This window comes from Eucyclogobius newberryi, unplaced genomic scaffold, assembly GCF_026437365.1.
Source record: "Eucyclogobius newberryi isolate DKJ021-1_F unplaced genomic scaffold, fEucNew1.0.hap1 SCAF_6, whole genome shotgun sequence".
NCBI lineage: Eukaryota > Metazoa > Chordata > Actinopteri > Gobiiformes > Gobiidae > Eucyclogobius > Eucyclogobius newberryi.
Window position 1 is genome coordinate 14847856 of NW_027316278.1, and position 22803 is coordinate 14870658.

General features: G+C 40.2%; 1 protein-coding gene and 1 pseudogene across 5 annotated transcripts in view; both read right to left on the reverse strand.

The window, feature by feature from the left end:
• The window catches only part of ncor2 (nuclear receptor corepressor 2), a 72703-nt gene that overhangs the window by 22269 nt on the left and 27631 nt on the right, over positions 1-22803 (reverse strand). For all 5 annotated transcript variants that reach the window (XM_072432749.1, XM_072432748.1, XM_072432750.1 and 2 more), the window contains exons 4-16: positions 16764-16941; positions 11285-11467; positions 9822-9935; positions 6718-6774; positions 6574-6626; positions 4924-4990; positions 4240-4412; positions 4055-4145; positions 3206-3384; positions 2735-2789; positions 2552-2650; positions 1435-1589; positions 519-679 (exon numbers count right to left, since the gene is read on the reverse strand). In XM_072432749.1, coding sequence (XP_072288850.1) covers positions 519-679; positions 1435-1589; positions 2552-2650; positions 2735-2789; positions 3206-3384; positions 4055-4145; positions 4240-4412; positions 4924-4990; positions 6574-6626; positions 6718-6774; positions 9822-9935; positions 11285-11467; positions 16764-16941 — 1565 coding nt within the window. The remainder of the gene's footprint in view (positions 1-518; positions 680-1434; positions 1590-2551; positions 2651-2734; positions 2790-3205; positions 3385-4054; positions 4146-4239; positions 4413-4923; positions 4991-6573; positions 6627-6717; positions 6775-9821; positions 9936-11284; positions 11468-16763; positions 16942-22803) is intronic.
• Positions 1852-1951, reverse strand: LOC140347644 (U6 spliceosomal RNA; annotated as a pseudogene).

Genomic DNA, 22803 nt, shown 5'->3' on the forward strand with positions numbered 1-22803 from the left:
GGGGTCATATCATAATTAAGTGTGCTGGATCAAATTACCTTAAAATAATATTCTATTTTAATTAGAAAGTCTCACCATTGTAGAGGAAATAGTACAATTTTGAGATATTGCTTTGAGCATTTTTGAATTTGGTTTGATATAGAAGCAAAATAGAACATTTAAAAATCTGCTGTAAAATACCATAATGATGAATACAGTGCAGTTGTATGTGGCTGTGCATTTCATTGGACATAGCAGTCGGTAGAAAAGGTTTCAAAGGTAGTCATCTGGACACTTTTAGAAATCAAGACGTTCCGACTTCCATCACAAAGTAATTTTCGATCTGAGTGGAAATGGTTTGAGCAGCACTACATCTACTCTTCGGAGCTCAAATTACAGCTGAAAGAGTGAAACTGGCGGACAAGGGCATACGTAAAACCTATTCACCATGTTGTTCTCTAATCTGTTATTATTTTAAATTGCATTTCACGTCTCCTAAATAGTACAAATACTTTTAAAAACTTGTAGCAAAGACTTACAGAGTTCATTGTTGACAGGCGGGGCAGACGTCTCCTCTACTTCACTGGTCATAGAGCGGGTGATGCGACCCTTACGGCGACCTTGGCTGTTGGCTGTGCGTCGACCCTTGAAAGCCACTGTGGGCTCCTTGTCCTCTGCATCCTCCCCAGAGGTGTCATCCCTGCGCGTGGACAAAATGAAAGGGATTAAACGAGACGCCAACGAGAAAAGCGCAAACTATTTAATCAAAACACAAAAGATCAGATTGATTTTTATGCACGTGCGTTTTTATAGTGAGCAATTTCCAAGTCATGAACACAATGCAGTCATAGTTGAGGCACATTTCGTGACTCTATAATTTATTGGATGTCACCAGAACAGCATGCTGAGAGATGGCCACTACAGTTGAACCCACTGCTCCTCCATTCATCTTATTACAGCTCCATTAATCTTGTTGAGGGAAGCACTGGTGGCACACTAAATATAGGCAAACCAGGGCAGCTGTGCCAGGGATGACAGAGCAGAGCACGAGTCCTTAGTCACAACACCTCTTAAACAGTTGTGTTCCGCTTTGACTGCTATTCCTGGCGTCTTTTGTTTAAGAAAGTCCACCAGACAAACATTTAAATGCATGTTTTTTTTTTACTTCATAGGTTATAGGTTATGTGCAAAGGACTCGAACTGCACTGACTGTTTTGTTTGATCGTATAATTTCTCCTAGACCGCTGCACGCAGTTGTACTCACAGTATAAATAATTACAACTCCCTCGATCAGTTTTTAAATTCTATAGATTGTAGTTTGACTGGTGCTTCTCTCGATATCCATGTAAACGTAAACAGTGGTACTACTACACACTATACAACAGTCATTACATCAAAGATCCACACTCGCATGTGTCCTGCATTTTTAATCCCACTTTACGCTTACAAACTTACTTCATTCCATCGTCCTTGTCCTCCGCTTCATTCTTGTCCTCCTCCCTCTCAGCTTCCTTATCCTCCTGGCTGTTACGGTTCACTTGTTGTTGTTGCTGTTGCTGTTGCTGTTGCTGCTGCTGCTGCTGTTGCTGCTGCTGCTGTTGCTGCCCATGCTGCAGAGGGAAAGACATGCACCCCATTACAGAGATAATTGCTGGTAATGGGATATATACAACTGACAACCAGTCCACTGCTTTGACCTGTATACTTCAACACACTTCAATGGACAGATAATTGACTGTGATTAATTATTCAGGCGTTTATTGTACAATGGGGCAAGAACAGCGGTCAAGTAAAAACAGCCAGACACTGCCTCCAGAGAAAGCGTCTGTGGGGTAATCAAATTAGTCACAGAGAGTATTCATTTATCAAAGTATTTTCATCTGTAGCTTCACAAATGTGCGTGTCATCCTTGCGCAGAGGCCATGCTTCTCTGTATCGTTCAGATTTCAGTATATGTGTTGCAAAGATCTACTGCAAATGTCTTTATTATTGAAGCATTTGTGCATTAGCACAACTAACTCATTGGCAAATCTACAGTGATTTGGGAACTTCTTGGATATAGTTTGATGAAGTATTTGGCTGCCTTCCCATTAAGATAAACACAGATCACAATAACTTTGCTTATTAAAAATACTGATTAACCCATTTTGATTCCAAAACATTTCAATAATGTACCAGATTTTTGCTGTGTAACTTTTGCTCTTCATGGTCGGACAACCACTTCCTTACCAATTTCCTGTCTGTCTGGACTTTTGAGGTTAGAGTTAAGAGTGAGACTGTCACAGTCTGGCCAAAAACTTTGGCCGATATTTTCCAATGAAGTGATGAAACCTCGTTTATCTCACTTATTAGATCATGCCTTAACGAAAAGTACTGATATAGTCTAATAATTAACAAAAGTGTTTTACACAAAATAAACAGTTTTCCATGAAGCAAATGGCTCCCTGTTAATATTGTTTGAGTATTATAAACACGGAAATTATTTGAGTAATAGTAGTATATTATTGATGATTATCATCTCTCAGGGGTAGGGGAAAAAGCATTTGATTTATGAACATTAACGATGTCATACCTGGCTTCTCCCGCGGCGTCTGTAGTTTCGCCGCACAATGTTTTTGTAGTTTTCATTCTTTTTAGTAAGATAGTAAAAGAGCACACACTCTGCCACAGTCTGAAAAACAAAACCGAATCAATTCAAAATTAACAGATAAAAACACATTTTTTTTTTTTGTTTTATCAAAAAAGTTGTAAATACCTTTCTCTCAAGAAATGATGCAATCAAGCCAAAGTTTTTGGGGTGCTGAATGAATCTACAGAGGCAGAGAGCAGTTATCCAGTTGAGCTATGGATTGGCCAAAATCAGGGGTATTTGCTGAAGTAATACCAAAGCCGATCACAGAATAATCCAAAGTATATGACTGAAGCAACACTAAAAATTCAAATGTCTTAAAGGTAAATAAATTTGATGAAACAAAAACAGAGTAGTTCTATGTCTTTCTAGACGAGAAACCTGAGCTGTGCATTTTCTGTGCAAAATTGGGAGACTTAATCGTCAGTGCCAGTCATTTTGCATGAAAGAGGAAGAACCACTTCCTTTCCACGCACTGACCTATGAAATTGTACTTTAAAAAAAAGGTAAAAAACACAAATTGAATTTCTGTAAAAGTCACAAAAAAGTGAAACATAATAATTAATAAAAATGAAGCTCAAAGTCAGTGTTACTCACTTCTCCCTGAAAGTGTCCTTTTCTTGCTCACTCCACATGTTCATGACTTGTCGGTCCTTGTAAACCTTCATAGGGTCATCCATCAGTCCATTCATGTTGATAAATTTGATGCGTTGCTGTTCAGCATCAAACAGCATGGGAGGGATGACCGCCAACTGCCGCATTTGTTTCTCTGTGTTCTGAGGTTCAAACATGCCGCACAACACAAAAAAACAACATCCTGAATAAAGTGGGTTGGTCTTTGACAGGAAACAGATTGTATAACCTAAACGTGGTGTATTCTCTCAATGGAAAGAACAAGCCATAAAAATCCAAGTCCAAATCTAATGTTACAGTAATTATTCTACTTGGAGAAGTTAAAGCTTTTAACCTGGCTCTGCCAGATTGATATGTGTAACACTCTGATTTGAGTTCTACACAAAATCAATCTGGACAGTCTCCCAGTGAAAGCCGCTGGGAAAAGACAACGCATTATGATGAATATTTGAATCCGATTGGTCAAAGCGTCACAACAGGAACGAGCCGAAAAATCAAAGTCAGTTATTATATCCAGCATGGGAAAAGCACAGACTTCTTCCCCGTCCTCAAATACACAAACCTGCACGTTAAAAAAATAACAAAAATTGTCTGCAAATCTGCTCAAATAGGCCAAAGTATGTAAGTGTTGGCATGTTTGTTGGTTCACTGCGCTGCACTGCAATTGTCCACCACTCAGCGGCCAGGCTCAAACCGAACAAAACGAGCCCAACCAGATGGACGCTCTAGAGTTTATGAAACAAACATCACGAGAATTCATCTGGCTGGCCCGGTTATAAAGCTTTAGCATAAAAAAAAAACATGATGACGTACCTCATGTTCTGAAATCCCATCAATGATCTCTGAGACTTCATGTTCACTTCGAGCAGCAGATGCCAGTCCACCTCCTCGCTGCCCAACTCGGCTACAAAACAAAAAATATTTAACCATATTCCCTCCAAATGATCAGATATAAACATCTAAATGGACAAACATCATAAACGTGTAATAGAACTCACTTTTGCATGCGCTCCTGCATCTCCCTCTGCTTCCGGATCTCTGGGAACTGTTTTTCGTAATACTCGCGCACCTTGCTCTCTTTGGCCCGACGACGCGGGTTGTTCTCAATGCGCTCCACTTTCTTCTCCCAGGCCTCCATCAGCTGGTCATAACGTTGGCAGAATTTTTGTTCCTTCAGACAGTTCAATTAAAACAAATCAGCTTTTAAGCCCTTTCCGAGATACTAAGCATCAAACGTTGTTGCTTTTATAACTTGTTTGATTGAGATAAACTGAGATGTTTGTTACTCTGAAAGAAATGACTCCCCAGCTTCCTTCACAGACATGTAGTTAAGCAGACTATTAACCCGGGCCCAGACACAACCCTCCAAAGGCTTGTAAACAACAAGGTGATGTCTGTGGCATGTGAGCATAGCTCCCTCTAAAGTGATGGCCCCTAAAACCTACAGTACTATAGGTACAAATACTACAAATGACGGCTGACATGTGTCTGCTGCACAGTGGTTACAGTGCTATTACATGCATGCAAGTTAGTTCCTATTTTGGCAGTCAAGAAGACCAACTAATTCAAAACAATTTGGTAAAAACATATTCTTCATGATAACTGACAGTAAGCACAGAAAAAAACACCGTCTTAATTTGTGCTTTGTGATTGACTATAAACATGGTCTTGATTGTCCTTACCCATTGCTTACGAGCATGATTTCTTCTCTTGAAGTACAAGATGAGCTTCTTTCTCATGGCTTGGTTACTAAATAATAAAGACATCGAAAGATTAGGTTGGACAAATTAAGTAAAAATATACAGTAACATTTATTGACGTATTCAAAATTACAGGTTTGTTTAAGCTCTGCCCCTATTTGCTTGCAAAAAAAGGAGAAATAGTCTCCCTCATGAATAAATGGCTGTCCTTAGATGACATCAGTCAGACTCCCTACAGGCTGAAGGAGAGTGAGGCAGCCAACGTTATAAAACTAGTCTACACTGGGAACAGCAATCATCAGTGCCTCAAATAAAGGTCAGGGCCAGTAATCTCCTTAGGCGACCGCTCTGTTTGTCCCTTTCTTTGCTGCAAGACAGAGTTTTATTTCTGACACTTAATCTGTCAATTGTAAGAGCACGTTCTGCACTGATTAATGTAATCTTACTCTACATTAGTCACATCTGAGCCACTGGGTCTCTAAGGTCAAGGACAGTGGACTGGGAAGTAGGCTAATGGCAGACTTAAACGGACAAACAACATACAGATAACTACATTTCGACAAGCAATCTTAAACTATGCACAAACAACACTATAACAGATTTCAGAATGCCACTAAACAGCACAGGAAAAAGCAGCAGAAATCTAATATGCTCCAAATTTGAGTGGCATATAATGGGTCAGGTCTAACTTGTCAGGGGCAAAGTCGCACTGACAGTTTAAGACAGAGATGGTATTGTGTGCTGGGCACCAGATGGCAATGGGAAAGATTAGTGGCCCTGAACCCAACTAAAGGTTTCTTTGTGCTGCTCTGAGCCGGTGCCATTTTTGAGATATCAGAGTACACACTCATTTAGCATAATATCTCCAAAAGCATGAAGATGAAGTTAGAGAGACATTAACACAATGGAGTGACTTTTTTAAATCAACACAAGTTGCATGTGCCTTTTTCTGTTTTGTTTACAACAAAGACGCCAGAAAATAGAGTCAAAATTCCTTAAGAGGATGCATCATATTTGTGTGGAGTACAAACTACAAAGACATGAAATAATACTTGCCTTGCATAAACCTGAGCTGTCAAACTTTAATCTTGAATAATAAACTAATAAACTAACTAACTTAACATCACACAATAAACAGGACTAGAGCTTCAGTGAAATAGTTTTACTTATCTCACTGACGGGATGAGTTTTATATCAGTTATAGAAACAAAGAAGCCATTTGTGTTTAGTTAGAGCGACGGTGCAATTTAATAACTGCCCCAGAGCTGGGGAGAGGGAGTTTTCAGTAACAGCTTTGATGCAATAATACTGATCCAACAGTCATGATCAAAAGGACTGAAGACAGAGCATTGTGGGACAGAGTTTAGACCCTTCCAGTGGTCAGACCTCAGACAGACCAGGGTTTTATAAACATTATATCCATCAAAATCTTAAGTCGAAGTGTAACATTAGATTGTTAGGTTGTAGGTGCAGTACACTACAGAATGCAGACAGCATCAATGTTCAACAGAAACATTTGTGTTTATATTTACCTACACAAAGTGTGACAGCCTGTTTATTATGAAACTGCAAAGCAGTGTTGCAAAATGGTACAGCCACAATATTTTCAAAGCAAAGAAGAATGTCACTTACATTTTAATGTTCTCATGGTACTGTTTAGTATCAGAAGGCTGATTGTACAGCGGCTAGAAAAAAATAAACAAACAACATGAAGATGAACACACACAACAAGGTATAGATTTACTTTACATCTTAAACTTAATCTTAAACACTCACCAGTTCCACCCGGGGTCCTAGTCCCTCCAGTATCCTGTGAGCCTCCTCTGCTTTTTTCTGTGGAGCACAAACAGGAGCAGAGCATTAGAGTTGCACCTCTGCTGTCTCCACGGCAACAGGCAGCGCACACACCGCTCCGGACCGCAGTGTGTGGACCGGGATGTAAGGATGGATGAGAGCTGAACACTGTCTATTATTAGAGCTTTTAGCTCAAGCTGGGCCAGTGCTCCAGGCCCCGCTTCCACTGCACAGAGGTGCACTCACAGAAGGTGAAAGAACAATTCAACCTGGGCCCATGTGTCAACGTGTGTTTCATTTGTGCTGCTGTGATGCAAATATCCTCTCACTGTTAGTCATCAATGACTATTCATTGTACCTCAGCTCCTCCGCTCCTCTGACATTACATTATTCTGGCATATTCTCTGCATGTTCTGCCAGTGGCCTCATGCAGAGCAGACAGACCGTATAAGAGCGTTGTATATGAAAGGTGTAGGGCATTTCAAAGGTGACAGCACAGACACAAGCTGCCACCGCATGTCATCCTTTATCCATCAGCACCCACAGGTCACGCTGCCCCTCTGTCCTCTCACCTCTGCAGCAGCACCAGGACAAAACGCACAGTTTAGATCCTGACTGTACATCAGACATTATGGACATGCATATATCCTTCAACCTTCAAAAATGCCAATGTATATTGCTTTAAAGATAAAAAGACAAAACTACTAACAGTAGAGTTGTTTCATCTGAATAATGCATGTTGCCATACTGAGGACTTTTGAATGAAACAAATCTGTAGCGTTTGTATTGGCAGAACATATCTTAATTGCAGTCAGAGCTGTTTTGCATTTGTGTAGGTGCAACAAGCTGCAGACTATTGCCTCATTCAAAGCAGCTAATGAGCTGTAACTATCAAAAGAAACTTCTTGTCCTATGGGGAAGTCAAGGATTTCTCCCATTTGCTCTATAGATGTTGAACCAGTGTCTAAACGACCACGTCTCCTAAACACTCAGGATGAATAATTTACCATTTGTATAAAATGGAAAATTTTATTCAAATCTTACTCTGGCCCGTTTTAAAGGACTGAGTAAAATTCCATGAAGACCCACACAGACAAAACCACTGCCCTCTTGTGGTGACAGATGTGTACATATGATTACCGTAAGTAGTATTTATTTTTTATTATTTTATTTATTTATATATTTATTTTTAACGTAGACATGAAAAATGTAAATTTTTCAAAAACTGTCATCATGGTAAACCAATCAGGGAGAATATGAGTTTATGGACATAATATAAAAGCACAGCACCCTTTGTTCCCCTAAAACTGAGCTTAATCTCCAGTTGCAAATAAGATTTGATGATGATGTAAATCCCTGTGTTTTGTTGTAATTGCCTCTGTAGTAATTAAGAGTTGTGCAGTGACAGTGTATGAAAGGGCACCAGGCTAAAGCACATCCTCTGAGTGAGAGGGGAATGGAAAGTGTTACAGAGGTCACATTACACTGTAGAGTAAGCAGTGAGTCACTCTAAACTTCCAGCTTTTGAGTCTTAGGCAATCACTCAGTGCAGCCATCTTTGTGCAGGAGAAGAACAATGGCAACAGTAGAGCAGAGGCCTTGAGGCATGCAGCGTCTGTTTTCATTAAATAGCTGCTTTTACCATTTGAATGGTTACCAAGGGCAATGTGTGCAGGTTTAAGGAGCCATAAGGAATATGGATGCACCAATATATCGGCCGATAAGCCCTTGATTGAGCAGTATCTGCCAAAAACACCGATACCAGTCCATTGATGTTGCACTCGGGAAAAGAAAGGATTAACCCTGCCGTTCCTTGCTCCTGCTTTACTAGACCGAGCAGGCGTTTAACTCTCCCAGTCTTTATTCGAATTAAAAAGCTCTAGAGCAGTTTTAGCCACCAAGCATCATGAAATAAATGCACACCTAATTAACTTGCAATCCGCTGTAAATGCAATGTTTTTCAGACATCATTTGAGCTGTTTTCCTTCTAAACAACCAGTTTAGACATGTTTACGTTCTTGAAGTTAGTTTGAACGGTTTAAAGAAAGCGAGAAGAGCACTGTGTTTGTGAATAACAGAGAGCAGAGCTGAGGAGCTACTGTCGCTGCAGCTTTTACAGGAGGAGGCAGAGCAGCGCAATGACGACACAGACTGGAGGTACGGGGGAGACTTTTAGCCTGATCAATTGAAATAAAACAAGAAGTTCAAAGAATGGGAAAGTGTGAAAGCTAATTTTACTTATACTTTACTATAGCCATCATTTATTTTGTTTAAGTGAAGGGTATAATGTGTTCAAACTGATTCTATACATTTTCAAATAGAGTTTGTCCTTATTTTAGAAATAATAATAATGAAACAGTACTTTACCACAATATTTATTTCTTCACAATATACAAAAATGTAAGAATATGAAGATCTGCCCAGCATATTGGCCTAATTTCCATAATAGCGCAATCCTAACGGGCACGATGCAAGTTATTAGAAGGAGGGTCCAAAACCTTCTTGTGTCCATGGAAATATAGTCGTTTGTCTGGAACATTCATAAACTGAATAAAATGTAACAATCTCCATGGAGACAAGCAGATGACTCAACCATAAGTATTTTTTGGCAATGAATTATAGATATCCTTGAATAATAAATAACTTTAATGCTATACTCTGGGACATTTTCATGAGACAATGTAGCACTCCCCCAATAAGAAAAGTTATTGTTGTGCCTTAAACAATACTTAAAAAATGCTGCAGAATGACACTAAAGGACAATGTTATGCAAAGGAATCGCTAGGAATTATTTATTATTGGTTCAACAATTGATACAAATGTGTGTATTATGTTTGCATAAACATTATACGGAAACAATTTGTGTACATCAAACTAATTAATACACTTGATACAAATAAGTTACATTTGTCCACTAGGTGGACCGAGAGCGCAGAGAATCAACATTACAAAATCAGGGGTACAAGAATCAGGGGAATATTATTCATTCACTTCATAATGATCTATTTAATCTAATTTATAAAAAGATGAAGCCGGGTCTCCTCACCATGACTACAGGCTCCTGCAGTGATGTGTGTTTGACTCACCCTGTTCTCGTCATAGATGATCTGCACCAGGCTGCGGTGCTTGGCTTCGCTCGGTGGTGGGGAAATGGGCCGCTCTGGCTCATGGGGCTTCGCTGCCTCCTCCTCCAGCTGATGCTACAACAGTCAAACCAAAATAAGCATTATTTTAACTCAATACTAAACTCCAAAATGCACCGGTTTTCCATGAAGATCCTGTTTCTCTACGCTTCATGTTGTGCGGTTGTGTTATAGTTAAATCCACCATTTCCCCAGCAGGAAGCAGATGAACTGCCCCATTTACTTTTAATTGGCTATAGCTCCTTAGGGTCTAGTTGATCAAATGTTTACCACAATAGGCTGCAAACAAAGTCATTGCCAGCAATGAGACTAAATATTCTCATACAGAGAGGCATTGAAAAAGAAAACAACAACAACAACAACAACAGGGGACATCCTATTCATCTTTACCGCCACAGCTAAAACATGATTGGTTCCATTAGCGTAACCCTTTTCTAGATGCTCGTTTCAAAGCTGCTTTACACTCTGGTGGTGAGCTGCCCTAGGCCTCTCATGATACATTCATCAAGGTGGACAGAGTGTCTTTCTGAAGGACACAAGGGCAGGATGGACTTGTCAGAGCAACCTCCTGGTTAGAGGGCTATGTTCACATGCAAAACACAAAATCTGATGTGAGTAATTTGAGAGATCATAATCAGAAAGAAATAAAATATGTTTGCCGTTTACAAATAATTTTAATCATCTTTTAACTCTGATTATATGCCCAGAGTTGGAGCGTGCATGTAACCGTAGCCACTGTTGCCCCCCGACAGCCTTATTTAACAGAGGATATGCTGACTGTTTGGCTGCAGAGAATCAGTCTCCTGAGACTTCCCACAAGAGCAGGGCTTCTCCTCAACATGTTATTACCGGCTTGGATAAACATCAGGTCAGGGATAACCAGCATTTTGTGATTTCTTTCAACCACAGCTCGTCAAATTAAATAAAACTAAGATCTTAGTGTTGCTTCTTAGATTTTAGAGGTAAGACAGCAAGCACGTGTCCTTATTCTATCGATAAAAAATGAACAAATAATATGAGAGGCGCTTCATTACTAGTGCTAAACTAGAGTGCACTTCTGTGAATCAGACAGCTAAGATCATATGAGGGTTTAGCGATCAGAACATCCTCCCAAAGGAACGTTTTACTTACACTTTTGAAGTTAACGAAGTTAACTTAACATTTATATTCACTACTTAGTTTTCCATCTAAATAAAAAGGCAAAGCCAAACCCAAAAGCAGCTGTCTGTCCCAGCTGGATTACCGTACTCATTTTAAGATGTGGCACTGAAGGAAAACTACACACCGTCATAACAGTGTGTAGTTTCCTGCATTAATGGCACTAAAGTCAAGAAGAGAGGGCCATTGTATAATGACATTAAATATAACACCAACACCACAGTCTTGTATTCAGTTTTTAGATCTACCTGTTTCTTTCGTAACTTGCAGATTTGCTGCTCCACCATGGTGATCTCTCGGTCCACACGGTCCATGTTCTGAATCAGTTCTTCTTTGGAAAACCGGGCCGGCACCAGGTCCAAGTCTGGGTCCATAGGGACCGGACTCACCGGAGAGATGGGCTCCAGCTTCCCCATGCCTCCTCCACGCTCCTGAAGACATAGAACACAAGGCAAGATCAGAATAATGTAACAACATTAAGAGAGGCAGATTTCGACACAGCACTAGTCGTTAGTCTTTACAACTTCTTTAAGTATTGTAGAAAATAATCTAAAGAGGGATTATGCAATCCCAGGGCAGGTAACAGAGCAGTAATGAAGTCCTGTATCAGCTGAGGCTCAGCAGCACTAAACCAGACTATTGAATATGAGCTAACAGCAACTGTGGACACGATGACCACAGGAGCACAGGCAGGTGGCTCTACACTCACTATCAAAGCTGTCTAACTGTCCAGGAGCGATATGGCCTAAAATGAACAGTGATCATAAATCCAATCTCATATTCACTCAATATAATTTACTTTGAGTTTTTTTTTATGAAACTGTTCAATATCATTAGTCAGAGCCATTTCTATATAAATGACACTGTTGCGTATAATTGTATAATTGCATGATGCTGATGTTGTTGTCAACAGTTCAGCGACACATCGACAGCCTCTACACATGTGGCACAGAAAGAGGTCGCCGTCCCGGAGTTAATCTGTTGTCCCAGAGCAGTGCAGCTTACAGCGCCCTCAACAACCCCAACTACATTTAGAACATTCCTCCACATGATGTCTAGAACGATGCATATTTTTATTAGCTTCGGTGTTGTAGTATGTTAATGCAAATGCTTTCTATTTAAAGAGCACCAACCACAGTAGCGTGAGCATACCAGACCAACAGAAGGAAGGAAATCACTTTGTTTTTATTGCCGTTCAACCAAAGATACACACAGCGATAGCGGCGTGAGACACAGATAAGAAATGGATCCCCTGCTTTTTTCTAAATCTCCATACAAGGCGTGCATCTGCCCCATGCAAGAACAACATTAAGCAACAGTATCAATAACAATGTAAGTTGCTCTTCTATTCAAAGCCACAGATATGTCACTGTGGAAAACAGCTTGGTGTTACTTTCCACTTCACTCATGTGCAACAACCAAAAATACTCATTATTAACCATCATCTTACTAGCTTTACTGTACTACTAACATATACTTGTGGTTAATGGCTTGTTTCAATCATCATTGTTATAATAATCGTTATGGCTAGGGCTTTTATCACCAACTCTTTCAGTATCTATGTTTTTCTCCCTCTCACAAAGGTCAGCCAACTCAGATAGACCAAATAGGATCAAATGTAATCTGTGTTTGTCCAGCCTGATATTGAAGTCATAGATAGCCGGTGTGTCCTATATGAGAGCAAACATCGCTATGTGCCCGCGGGATTGGAGAATGCGTAGAATTGGCGTATACAAATAGGCTGGTGAAATACTCTTTTGTTCTTGGTTGATTCACAGTGACTCATGCTTTGCCTACTACGAGCCGACTGCCCTTTTCCTGTTAGCCTTTGTGTGTGGCTTCTCCCTCGCGTTCTTTATCTGTCCCTCTCCACACTTTCGCCCTTTGCCTTGATTCACTGAAATCTTTAGTCAGTGATTGCATCTGACATGACTTGTATAAAGGATCATGCCTCTTGATGCTCTGGCTCAATATTTTGGAGCGCATGTTAAAGTCATTTTGCAACTCTACCCTCCGTTATTGGGTAATCTAGTTACCATTCCTCAGCTGACCTCAGTGTCAAGCAGATGTATCAGGAGCACCTCAGCTGGCAAAAGCAGCAAAAGCAGGTCTACACTTCACAGCCAGACATTTTCATCTGCAATTCACACATTTTCATCCAGTCTTTTCAAATCTAGGTCAACTCCATTATTTATTAATTTGTTTTTTCAATTCTCACGCACTGCAGCTGACGAGATTCAGTTGCCTTCAGCCTCTTCTTCCTCCTCTGATGTCTATTATCAAACAAGATCTTTTATGTGGCTCTGACAGGAACCTTGGAAAACTTTTTATGTGGAAATGACTCAATCAAAGACATTTTCTTTCAAATATTGAAATCTTTCAACCAATGCCAATTAGTTCTAGTGAACTATACACCAATTCATGTTTTATTTTAGAAAAGTCAACTTTTAGGAACTATAAACAATCACTATAAATGTTCTAGGGTCTCTAAATAATCAGAAAAGTACTAAAATGTGTCTTTAAATGTATTAGTTACCCGCAAAATTGCAGCAAAAATATCACTTCACTACATTATTTGGAAGTTTACAACCTACGCTTTGTTTGTTTCTCTCCTTTCTCCCCAATTGTCTTGTTTTGCAGTATCTTATTATTAACAATGTATTAGATATAAAAATGTTGCCCTTCGTCAGAAAATCTTATATATATTAAAATATCAATATTTGGGCATATACCCTCCTCGAAAACACACCTTTGCTGACCTTTGTCAAGGAGATGGTTATTATTATTACAGTGTATTTATATAGCCTTTTCCACCTTCCAGGCAATCGAAATGCCCATGAGTGCACCCTGACTTAGACTCTGAAATGAAATGATCAATCAAGAAAAGACTCACACTGGAAATGATTCTGATATTGATATAAAGATGTCTGTAAATACCAGTAGAAGTTATGTCAAGCCATTATATATAAACATTCATTGGGATATTTCAGGTCAAGTTAGAGCTGTGTAGTGTGGGGAAAAAAGTTTATTAAAATGCTTTTCCCATACTAATCTATCTTGATTTTCAATTTAATTTTCTCCATCTTATTGCGCGTGGTGCTCGTGCTAAAGTGGATTGCACATACAGCTGCCAGCAGAGGCTGGAGCAGGCCACAGCGTAACGAGTTTGAATCTGGTCATTCTAAAGTCTCATGCCCATTTCACGCAGCACTGTCCTGTCAAATGAAGCCAAATAATCATTTAAAAAGGAAAAGGAAAACAGACGGGTAGACTTCAAGTATAGAGAACAGAGTGTCAGGATAACAACAGTTTTAATTGTGTGTTTAGGACCAATTATCCCTGTGAGTTCCACATTTAAAGCGTTAATGTACAATAATGATTAAGTGCGCGTTACTGCTATCGGCAGAAACGAGTGAGCAGTAAAACTTCTTCAGTGTCACGTGCTGTTACTGCCACAAGATCCTTTTCAAAGTTGAAGATTTACAAAGATTCAGCATTTGGGACCTTGATCTGTGCAAAATGTTGATTACACCTTATAACGGTATTTAAAAAACCTGACAGTGACTAACAAATCCCATCAGGAATATGCAATGTCTATACAACGCTGCATTCAATAAGTTACACACTAAGATATATTCTCAGCCATTTGGGAGATATTCATCCTTTATTGCAAAGCCAAAAAGCGGCGCGTTAATAATCCAGTTGTGCTTTAAAATGTAAGTGCAGTGCTTGGTTGTCCCGCTGTTGTCAGTGTGGCCATAACATGCGCAGGGATTAAGTCGCCATCTCCGCCATATATTTTTGTATTACGTTTCATAAGAAAACCTCCAGGGTTTGTTACTGTCACAATTTCAAACATTTATGGTGCATTCACAATACACTTTTGATTCGAATCAGAATTAGTTTTCCACAATTGAACTCTGATCCGGACCAAAGAAGTGAACTCTGGTCTGACTGAACCGAACTCTGGCGCCAGGAAGTGACCATGAAGTGAACCACGCTACTAAGTACACGAGGCTCAAGTTAAAAAAAAAAAAACTCCCGTGTGAGATTGATAGCAGGACAATTGAGAAAGATGTGAAACTAACAGGAGCAGGTCAAAGTCTGGTTTAATTATAATTACTGATGATCAAAAGAAAATATATCATCTTTTCCAATGATTACACTTACAAAAATAACAAAGCTTTGAAGCTGAATGGAACCAAACATATAAAAACCGCTTAAGCTGGCTTTAACATGGGAAAAGTGGCCGATATTCAGCTAGTAATAAGCTCTCAAAAGGTATGGCATCGTCACATTGACCCGTACAGCTTCTGACATATTTTCTTTTCCCTGGGGATTCTGAGCAAGCCTTGGGCATTCAGCCCGGCTCATGATCACCTGTCCTAACGGGGAAACACTGATCTGCACATGTGGGGCAGTTTGTGCACATGTGGGACAGGTTGTGCACATGTGGGGCAGGTTGTGCACATGTGGGGCAGGTTGTGCAGATGTGGGGCAGGTTGTGCACATGTGGGGCAGGCAGGCTTTTAGATAGAGGGCCGTCTTACCGTATTTTGGCAGGGGTATTTTAAAATGTGGACGGGCATTTTTGAGTGCAGTTACGGCCATTTTATTAATACATCTTAGATAAAAATATTACAGGGAATATTACAGTGTTCAGAGGGGTTTTGGCCGGCGGGCTCCCGCCATGCTGAAAAGATACCACCAGGAAGTAAGATAACAGTGCGCGCGGCGCGCTACCCAAAAGGTAGCGCCGTAGTGTAACTTTTCTGCTTGCGCCGCCCACAGCGCTCGATAATATGGGAAGCCAATATGATCACACTCCGCCACTTAGGAGCGGCATATGGCGTAAATTAAGAGAACAGCGAGCGCCGTCTGGCGTAAATTACGGTGCTCGTTGACGGCGCGCGGCATAACGTCAGACGGTGCACCGCGTTAAAAGCACTGGAAAATACGCCGCGATACGCCGCTCCTAAGTGGTGGAGTGTGATCATATTGGCTTTCCATAATGGCCACATTTTGAAAGTACTTTTTATTAGTCCGGAGAATGCCGAAGCTTCTCGTTTTTCGCCCCCGTGGTGTTTTCAAATCCTATCCAAAAGCCTGGGGGCAGGTTGTGTCCAAACACTGCTAAAGTTCCACTCCAAGTTTGTTTATGTGACGCAGATATAGCTGATATTGTACACAGCGCCTCTACAGGTGAGGGGGAGCTGCCTCTTCTGGACAAATAGTTCGATTGATACATGTTTATTGTGAACGTGAACTGGACCAGCTCAGAGGAAGAGACAATTTTGCAACTTTAGTCGACAATCGAACAGAGTCTGCAACAATTTGTATAAATAAAACGACCTTACACTCTACACCCTGCATTTTAAAATGGCAAATAAAGCAGAATGAAGTATTTTGCATTTAGATCAACAGAATGTATGTTAGTGGGTCCAGTTTTAATCAGGGGGCGGTTTGACAAGAAGAAAACATGGATAAAAGGCAAGTTTGTTTATTTAATCAATGCAAATAGGCATCAGACAAGAAAAAGGTATGAAGATTTTAACCATGTTGATTATCCCTCATCATTAACTTTTGCCCATTGCCTATTCCCGCCCACAGCTTTTTTTTGTGGCATTTTGGGACCATCATTGACTGTTCTGTACAATTTCAAGACTGAAAGCACAAAGGCACCAGCGTGGCAGTGCTTTATGTGAAGAGTAATAGTAGTTCCCTCACCTTTCCCAGGTCATCCACTCCTCCCATAGGCATGGATTGCCGGTGGGACGTGGGCCGTATCAGAGACTCTGGGCCCATCTCTAACCGCGGCCGCTTGATCTCTGCATACTCCACCTCAGATTGGCCACTGTGCTCTGGCAGGTAGATGTGCTCGTACCGTATATGCTGTTCTTGTCCCCTGCAACACAAAAAGACAAACTCATTTAGAGGCAGTGGAGTACCAAAGCTATTACAGAGCATCTGCTAAAAAGCTTTCCTGTATCGTTGACATTTTCAGAGGCAATTTGGTATTCAGAGAGAAAGGACAAACCTTGAATTTGATAGCAGGGTAATTTTGTCAAGATGTTATTATGCTTTAGAGACAATAATTTGGTATTCTAATGCAGGAGTTCTCAAATCTTTCAGCCTGGAACCCCAAAAATGACCATGCAACCGATCCAAGACCCATGACATTGTAATCTGTGATCATTTCAAGGTGCAAAACATTTCAAGTCAGATTTAATTGTGTTTGAGTTTATTTAACTTATAAAGTAATGTGACATTTTCACAAAAATAGTGTGTAAATGAAAAAATACATTAAATACAGTGTCAAAATTATAAAATAAACTTCCAAGTCATCTCACGATCCCCAGTTCATGCCCCACTAGGGGACCAGACCCCACTTTGTGAACCACTGTTCTAAGGTACAACTGTGTTCAATAAGACAAGCGAGTAGAATTTAATTCCAAAAGCTGCAACTGTGTTGAATGTCCTCCGCCAACAATACAAAATTTGATATTTTTTATGAGAGAAATAAACAATAACTTGCTCTATACTCTGAAGTATAGATCTCTATAAACATGTTCTGAAATGCATGGGAATCTTTGTATAAAGTTTATAATTCAGGCTTCTCGCAAAAGAAAATTTTCATTCTTGCCAAAAAGCATTTCAACTTTCTGTGTGGAGTTTGAGTGTTGCTCCTGGACATTTCAAACCTAATCTACAAGCGCTCACACCAATAAATATAATAATAATAAACTACAAATTCTAAATCTGGTTTCAGGTTTGATCCTCAAGTCAAGACATTGCTTATTAAGGATTCATTACTCAAGTAAATTGAGTAATTGGATTATTATTTTATTGCCTCAGCGATTTGTTTAAATTAACATGTATTTAAAACGTGTGAATCCGTGGCGCGAAGAGCTCGTTTCCGCACGGCACCTGCAGTAACTAAAGCACAGAGGAGAGAGCCGCATATTTTAAACGTACATACTGTGAAAGGGCAAAGAGCGAGTATGAAACTGAAAGTCAGAAACCGAAGACACAGAGGCTAAAGTGAACAAAGTTCACTTTGGCCTCTGTAACAAAGTTTTACAAACAAGTAACAAAGTAAAAAAGTTTTACAAACAAGTTAACAAAGTTTTATAAACAAGTTTCTTAGGTGAAATAAAAGCTAATTAATTCATAGCTACTGTAACTGTTTACAATGTGAAATGAAGTGTGATTTTAAGCAGAAACGACTTATTTGTTATTCGTGTATCACTATGAACTATAATGTTTATTTAAAAAAGTATTTAATGTGCTTTTAAAATCTTTAAAAAAAATAGTAAACCTTTTCTGATTCTGATGTTTGCGATTTCACCAATCATACCCTGCTTGCCCTAGTGCAGGGGTGAGCAAACTACGGCCCGCGGGCCACATCCAGCCCGCTGGGCCTTTCAATCCGGCCCGCCAAGCTTGTCCAAGTAATATTAAAAGATTTTTTTTTTTTTTTTTTTGCCCTCAGGCATCTGTCTGCACTTGTATCCTTAACCTGTTACCACCCACCTGTCCGCCGGCGAGCATTTTCTATATCTCAAATATTCTCTTACATCATCACTTTTATTTCCGTGGTCAATACCAGCAAGCCATACATCATTTTAAAGCTTATTTTCTCAACAAAACGAATATGTCATTGATTTACATTGAATAATACGCCCCAAGAAGCAATTGCCAATAGTTTGTGAGAAAGTCTCAACTTTTACAAACGCATGTCCTACCTGTTTGCTGTTTATGACGGACGAAACGGCTTTAATTCTGTACATCCTTGTGCTCAGTCTGTCCGTAAGGAATCATTGAAAAACAATATCCACTTGTATTTTTCCTGAAGTTATCCCATTTCGAGATATTGTCAAGTAAACAAACTTTTCTTTGTTTCTCGCCAGACGAAAATGCGCTTGTCCGGCGCATTTCTTCGTCCATAACAAATTACCTGTTTGACCTATAAGATAATGTTGGGAATCCTTCTTTTCTTCAGACTGTTACCTACAGAATGAGACCATCCACGGGTTTGTTTGCTACAGCCTCCGCAAAAAAAATGTGCCGCTTGCGACGCACATGGATTCCTCTGTTTACATCTAAATAGCGCCGAATGCTAGTGACGTAGAAGACTTTGAAGGACATATTATTCTAGCCAATAAGAATAGCTTTCGAAAGAGGGGCGGGGCAAAGGCCTTATTGACACATAATCTTCTGTATTATCGTGCGTAAGGCTCAGGTAAGGCTGTAAAGAGCCAGATTTCTCTGCAGGATTTTGCGCATAACGTTTTCTGATTTTATTAGCCTTTTGGACGTGCATTTTGTTAGATATATGTATTATTATACCAATAAAAAAATAAAATAAAAAATATATTTTTTTTTTAACCTCTATAATGGGAAATTCATGGGTAAACTCATATTTACACATTTTCACATATATTGTTTTTAGCAGTTATAATAGGTATTAGTGGCCTACAAAACATCAAAATATATGTTTTATGATCATAGAGGAGCTAAAATTGTAATAAAACAGTTTGGCACATTTGGCACATTTGTGGATCACTTGTTCTGAATATACGTTTTGATACAAAAAGGTCAACAGCACCAAAATGCCTGTTCCCAGAGATCTGAAACTTTACACAGTTGTTGTCAACAAGATAAAAAGCATGTACAGTGAACAGCATATGCACACAATGAAGTATGTCCTGCTCAGGACCATTACAAATTGACAATATTCAAGCGAGACTAAAAAAGGATGTTTTGTTTATGTTTGGGCTTCTGTAGTGTAGGTTTTGAAGCCCTGACAGTGTTCATCTGCACATCTGCAGAAACTAGAAGGCCTAAGCTTTCTAATGATGCATCACACTTGCATGTGGAACATAAGATCCTCTTTTAATAAGCAATGCCATTTGGGTATGTCCAACCATTGTGCACAGGGCGAAATAGGTGGATGGTAACAGGTTAATAAATATGACGTGAAATTAATTAACTAATAGATTCAATAGTCAGAAAAGTGATTTGATATTTAATTTTTGGGATTTTTTTTCCCCACACCAATGATCGCGGGCCGGCCCTCCGCTACTTGCCTGGATTTGAATATGACCCTCGGAGGAAAATAATAGCCCACCCCTGCCCTAGTGTGTGTTGTCCGTGTGTGTTGTCCGTGTGTGTTGTCCGTGTGTGTAAATACATGCATATATCCCATGTTAACAATGTGATAAGGTGAGATAAAAAAGAGGTAACATGAGCTGAAAAAAGCATTACACATGAGTGCACTGTGTTCTTGCTGTGTAGTCAAATGACGCCTTTCAATATTTTAAATGTGAATGGCTTTCAGATGTACAAACTGCATTAGTCCACTTGTAAATACTGCTTTGTTCTTTCCCGAGAACTGATTTCCTAAGTCTTCCCTTGAGACGATCTCCGGCCATCGGGGATGCTGTGGTCGATGTTCACATGGAAGTGGCTTGAGGAAAGAGGGAAATGCAAGCACAATTGCGAGCTCAGAGCCACAAAAGGCCTAGTGTGCGGAGTTGCCAGTGAGCGTGGAGCCTCCTTCTGTGGAGCTGGACTGGCAAACAGCCCAACGCTCGTCTCTTCCTCTCCGTCAGATATGCACACTACGCAGCGTGTCCAACCTTTAATGTATCTACTAACATTGTGCAGCTCTAGCGCGGGCGGCAGTCGTTCAATTCGTGCAAGTGTCTGGAAATAACCTCAAAAAGTAGGTTGCGTATAACTGCTGCGCTCAAACCCTTTTTTTCCCCCTCATTGATTCAGTTCACTTCCTCATCTTCATTGAGAGTTTGCGCTTACATAATCAACTACTACACCCATCCCCCCCCCGGTCTCTCTTTTACTTTCTCTCTATCGGTGGCAAGCGTGCTGAATAATCTGGTCTCAGGGGAGGATTTGCTCAGGGGACGAGCAAGATGAGTGATAAAAGGGTGAAGCGTCTAGGACAAGAGGACAGGCAGAGCACCACAGCAGCCGCTTGGGCCCCGTGACGACAGAGCAGGAAGCATATGTGGTGATATTGTATTATTGTGGGAGATATGCGCTTGGTTACAAACCGTGCCGATCTCCTCCGACAGCTGCGTGGCTCCCGGGGGCCAATAACGGAGGGAGGAGTCAGGCACGGTGCGCTACAGCTGGAGTGAATGAGACTGATGAGGAGAAGAGCTGGAGACGTGCCAAGGATGGCGTTGAAAATGTACGCTGCAGGCCTATAAGTCTCTTTACATAGAGGAGAAGCCACTGTTAGGAACTACAAAACATACTGGAGCAGCACAAATAGCACAAATCCTTCATACATTGTCACACCTGGGTTTTGCAAGATACTAAATATAACTTGCGCTACTACGATCTCAAGAAAGGGAGGAGCAGAGTGTCAGTGATGGTTTAATATTTCAGTATTTGTTTCTTCAATAGTTTTTCTCTAGATTTGTGGCTGAATGTTTAAGGCTGAGACCCATAGCTAGGATGCACTGGGTCTCAGCGTTGCCGGGACTTATTGTCACATTAAAAATCAAACAAACCCGGGGCCCTATGTAAAAAGAGCCCCCCCCTAGTGCTATTTCTGTAGTCACATCGTCACAGAGATGGAAAAACAAAATGCGAGTCAGGTCCTTATGTAACAAATCTCTCTTAATTAATAATTTTATTTCTTCTTATAATCTTGATTTTATGTTTTTAACTGAAACATGGCTTGACAAAAACACAGGAAATGTAGTTCTGATAGAATCTGCTCCACCCAACTTTAAGTTTGAATCTGAAACACGAGAAAACAAAAAAGGGGGTGGAGTCTGTGCTGTCTTTAGAGATGAAATAATTATCCGCAGGTTGTCTTTTGGGGTGTTTTCATCATTTGAGTATGTATCCTTTAAAATGGAGCTAAAACGGTCTCCATCCATTCTCTTCATTGTTTTATACAAGCCTCCCCAGCACTGCCAAAGTTTTATTGATGATTTTACTGAGATGCTCTCAGTCATATGCACAGACTTTGATGGTTTGGTCATTACAGGTGATTTCAATGTGCATGTTGATAATATTTGTGACAGAAACGCTAAAGAGCTTGATGCTGTCCTTGAAACCTTCAGTCTTACTCAGCATGTGAGAGGCCCCACCCACAGCAAAGGACACACTCTAGATCTCATAATTACAAAGGGGGTAAATATTTCAAATGTTAATGTGATCGATGTTGCTCTGTCTGATCATTTCTGTGTCTTCTTTGACCTGTCTGTTTCTCCCAAACCTCCGGTTGGTCCTGCAGTTGTTCAGAGGAGACACATAAGTGATGGCACAGGTGCACTGTTTATGGAAATGATAAACTTTGAAAATGTCTCATGTTCTAATGTAAATGATTTGTTGAACTCTGTTACATCTAGTGTTTTGAATGTTCTGGACACCATCGCCCCTATAAAGGCTAAAATGGTTAAAAATAAGCAGAAGGCGCCGTGGAGAAATGATGATTTGGTCAGGGCACAGAAAAGGGAGTGCCGCAGGGCCGAACGGAAATGGCGCAAGTCAAAGCTCCAGGTTCAAAAAGAGATTTACAAAGAAAAGCTGAACATGTACAACCTAATCTTATGTAGAACTAGGGAAAGATATTTTTCTGAAATAATTGGAAGCTGCAGTAACAACTCGCGTGTCCTGTTTGCCACAGTAAACAGATTAACAAACCCTCCAGCTCAGCTGCCGTTAGAACTCATTTCCACATCCAAGTGTAATGAGTTTGCATTATTCTTTAATGACAAAGTTCAGG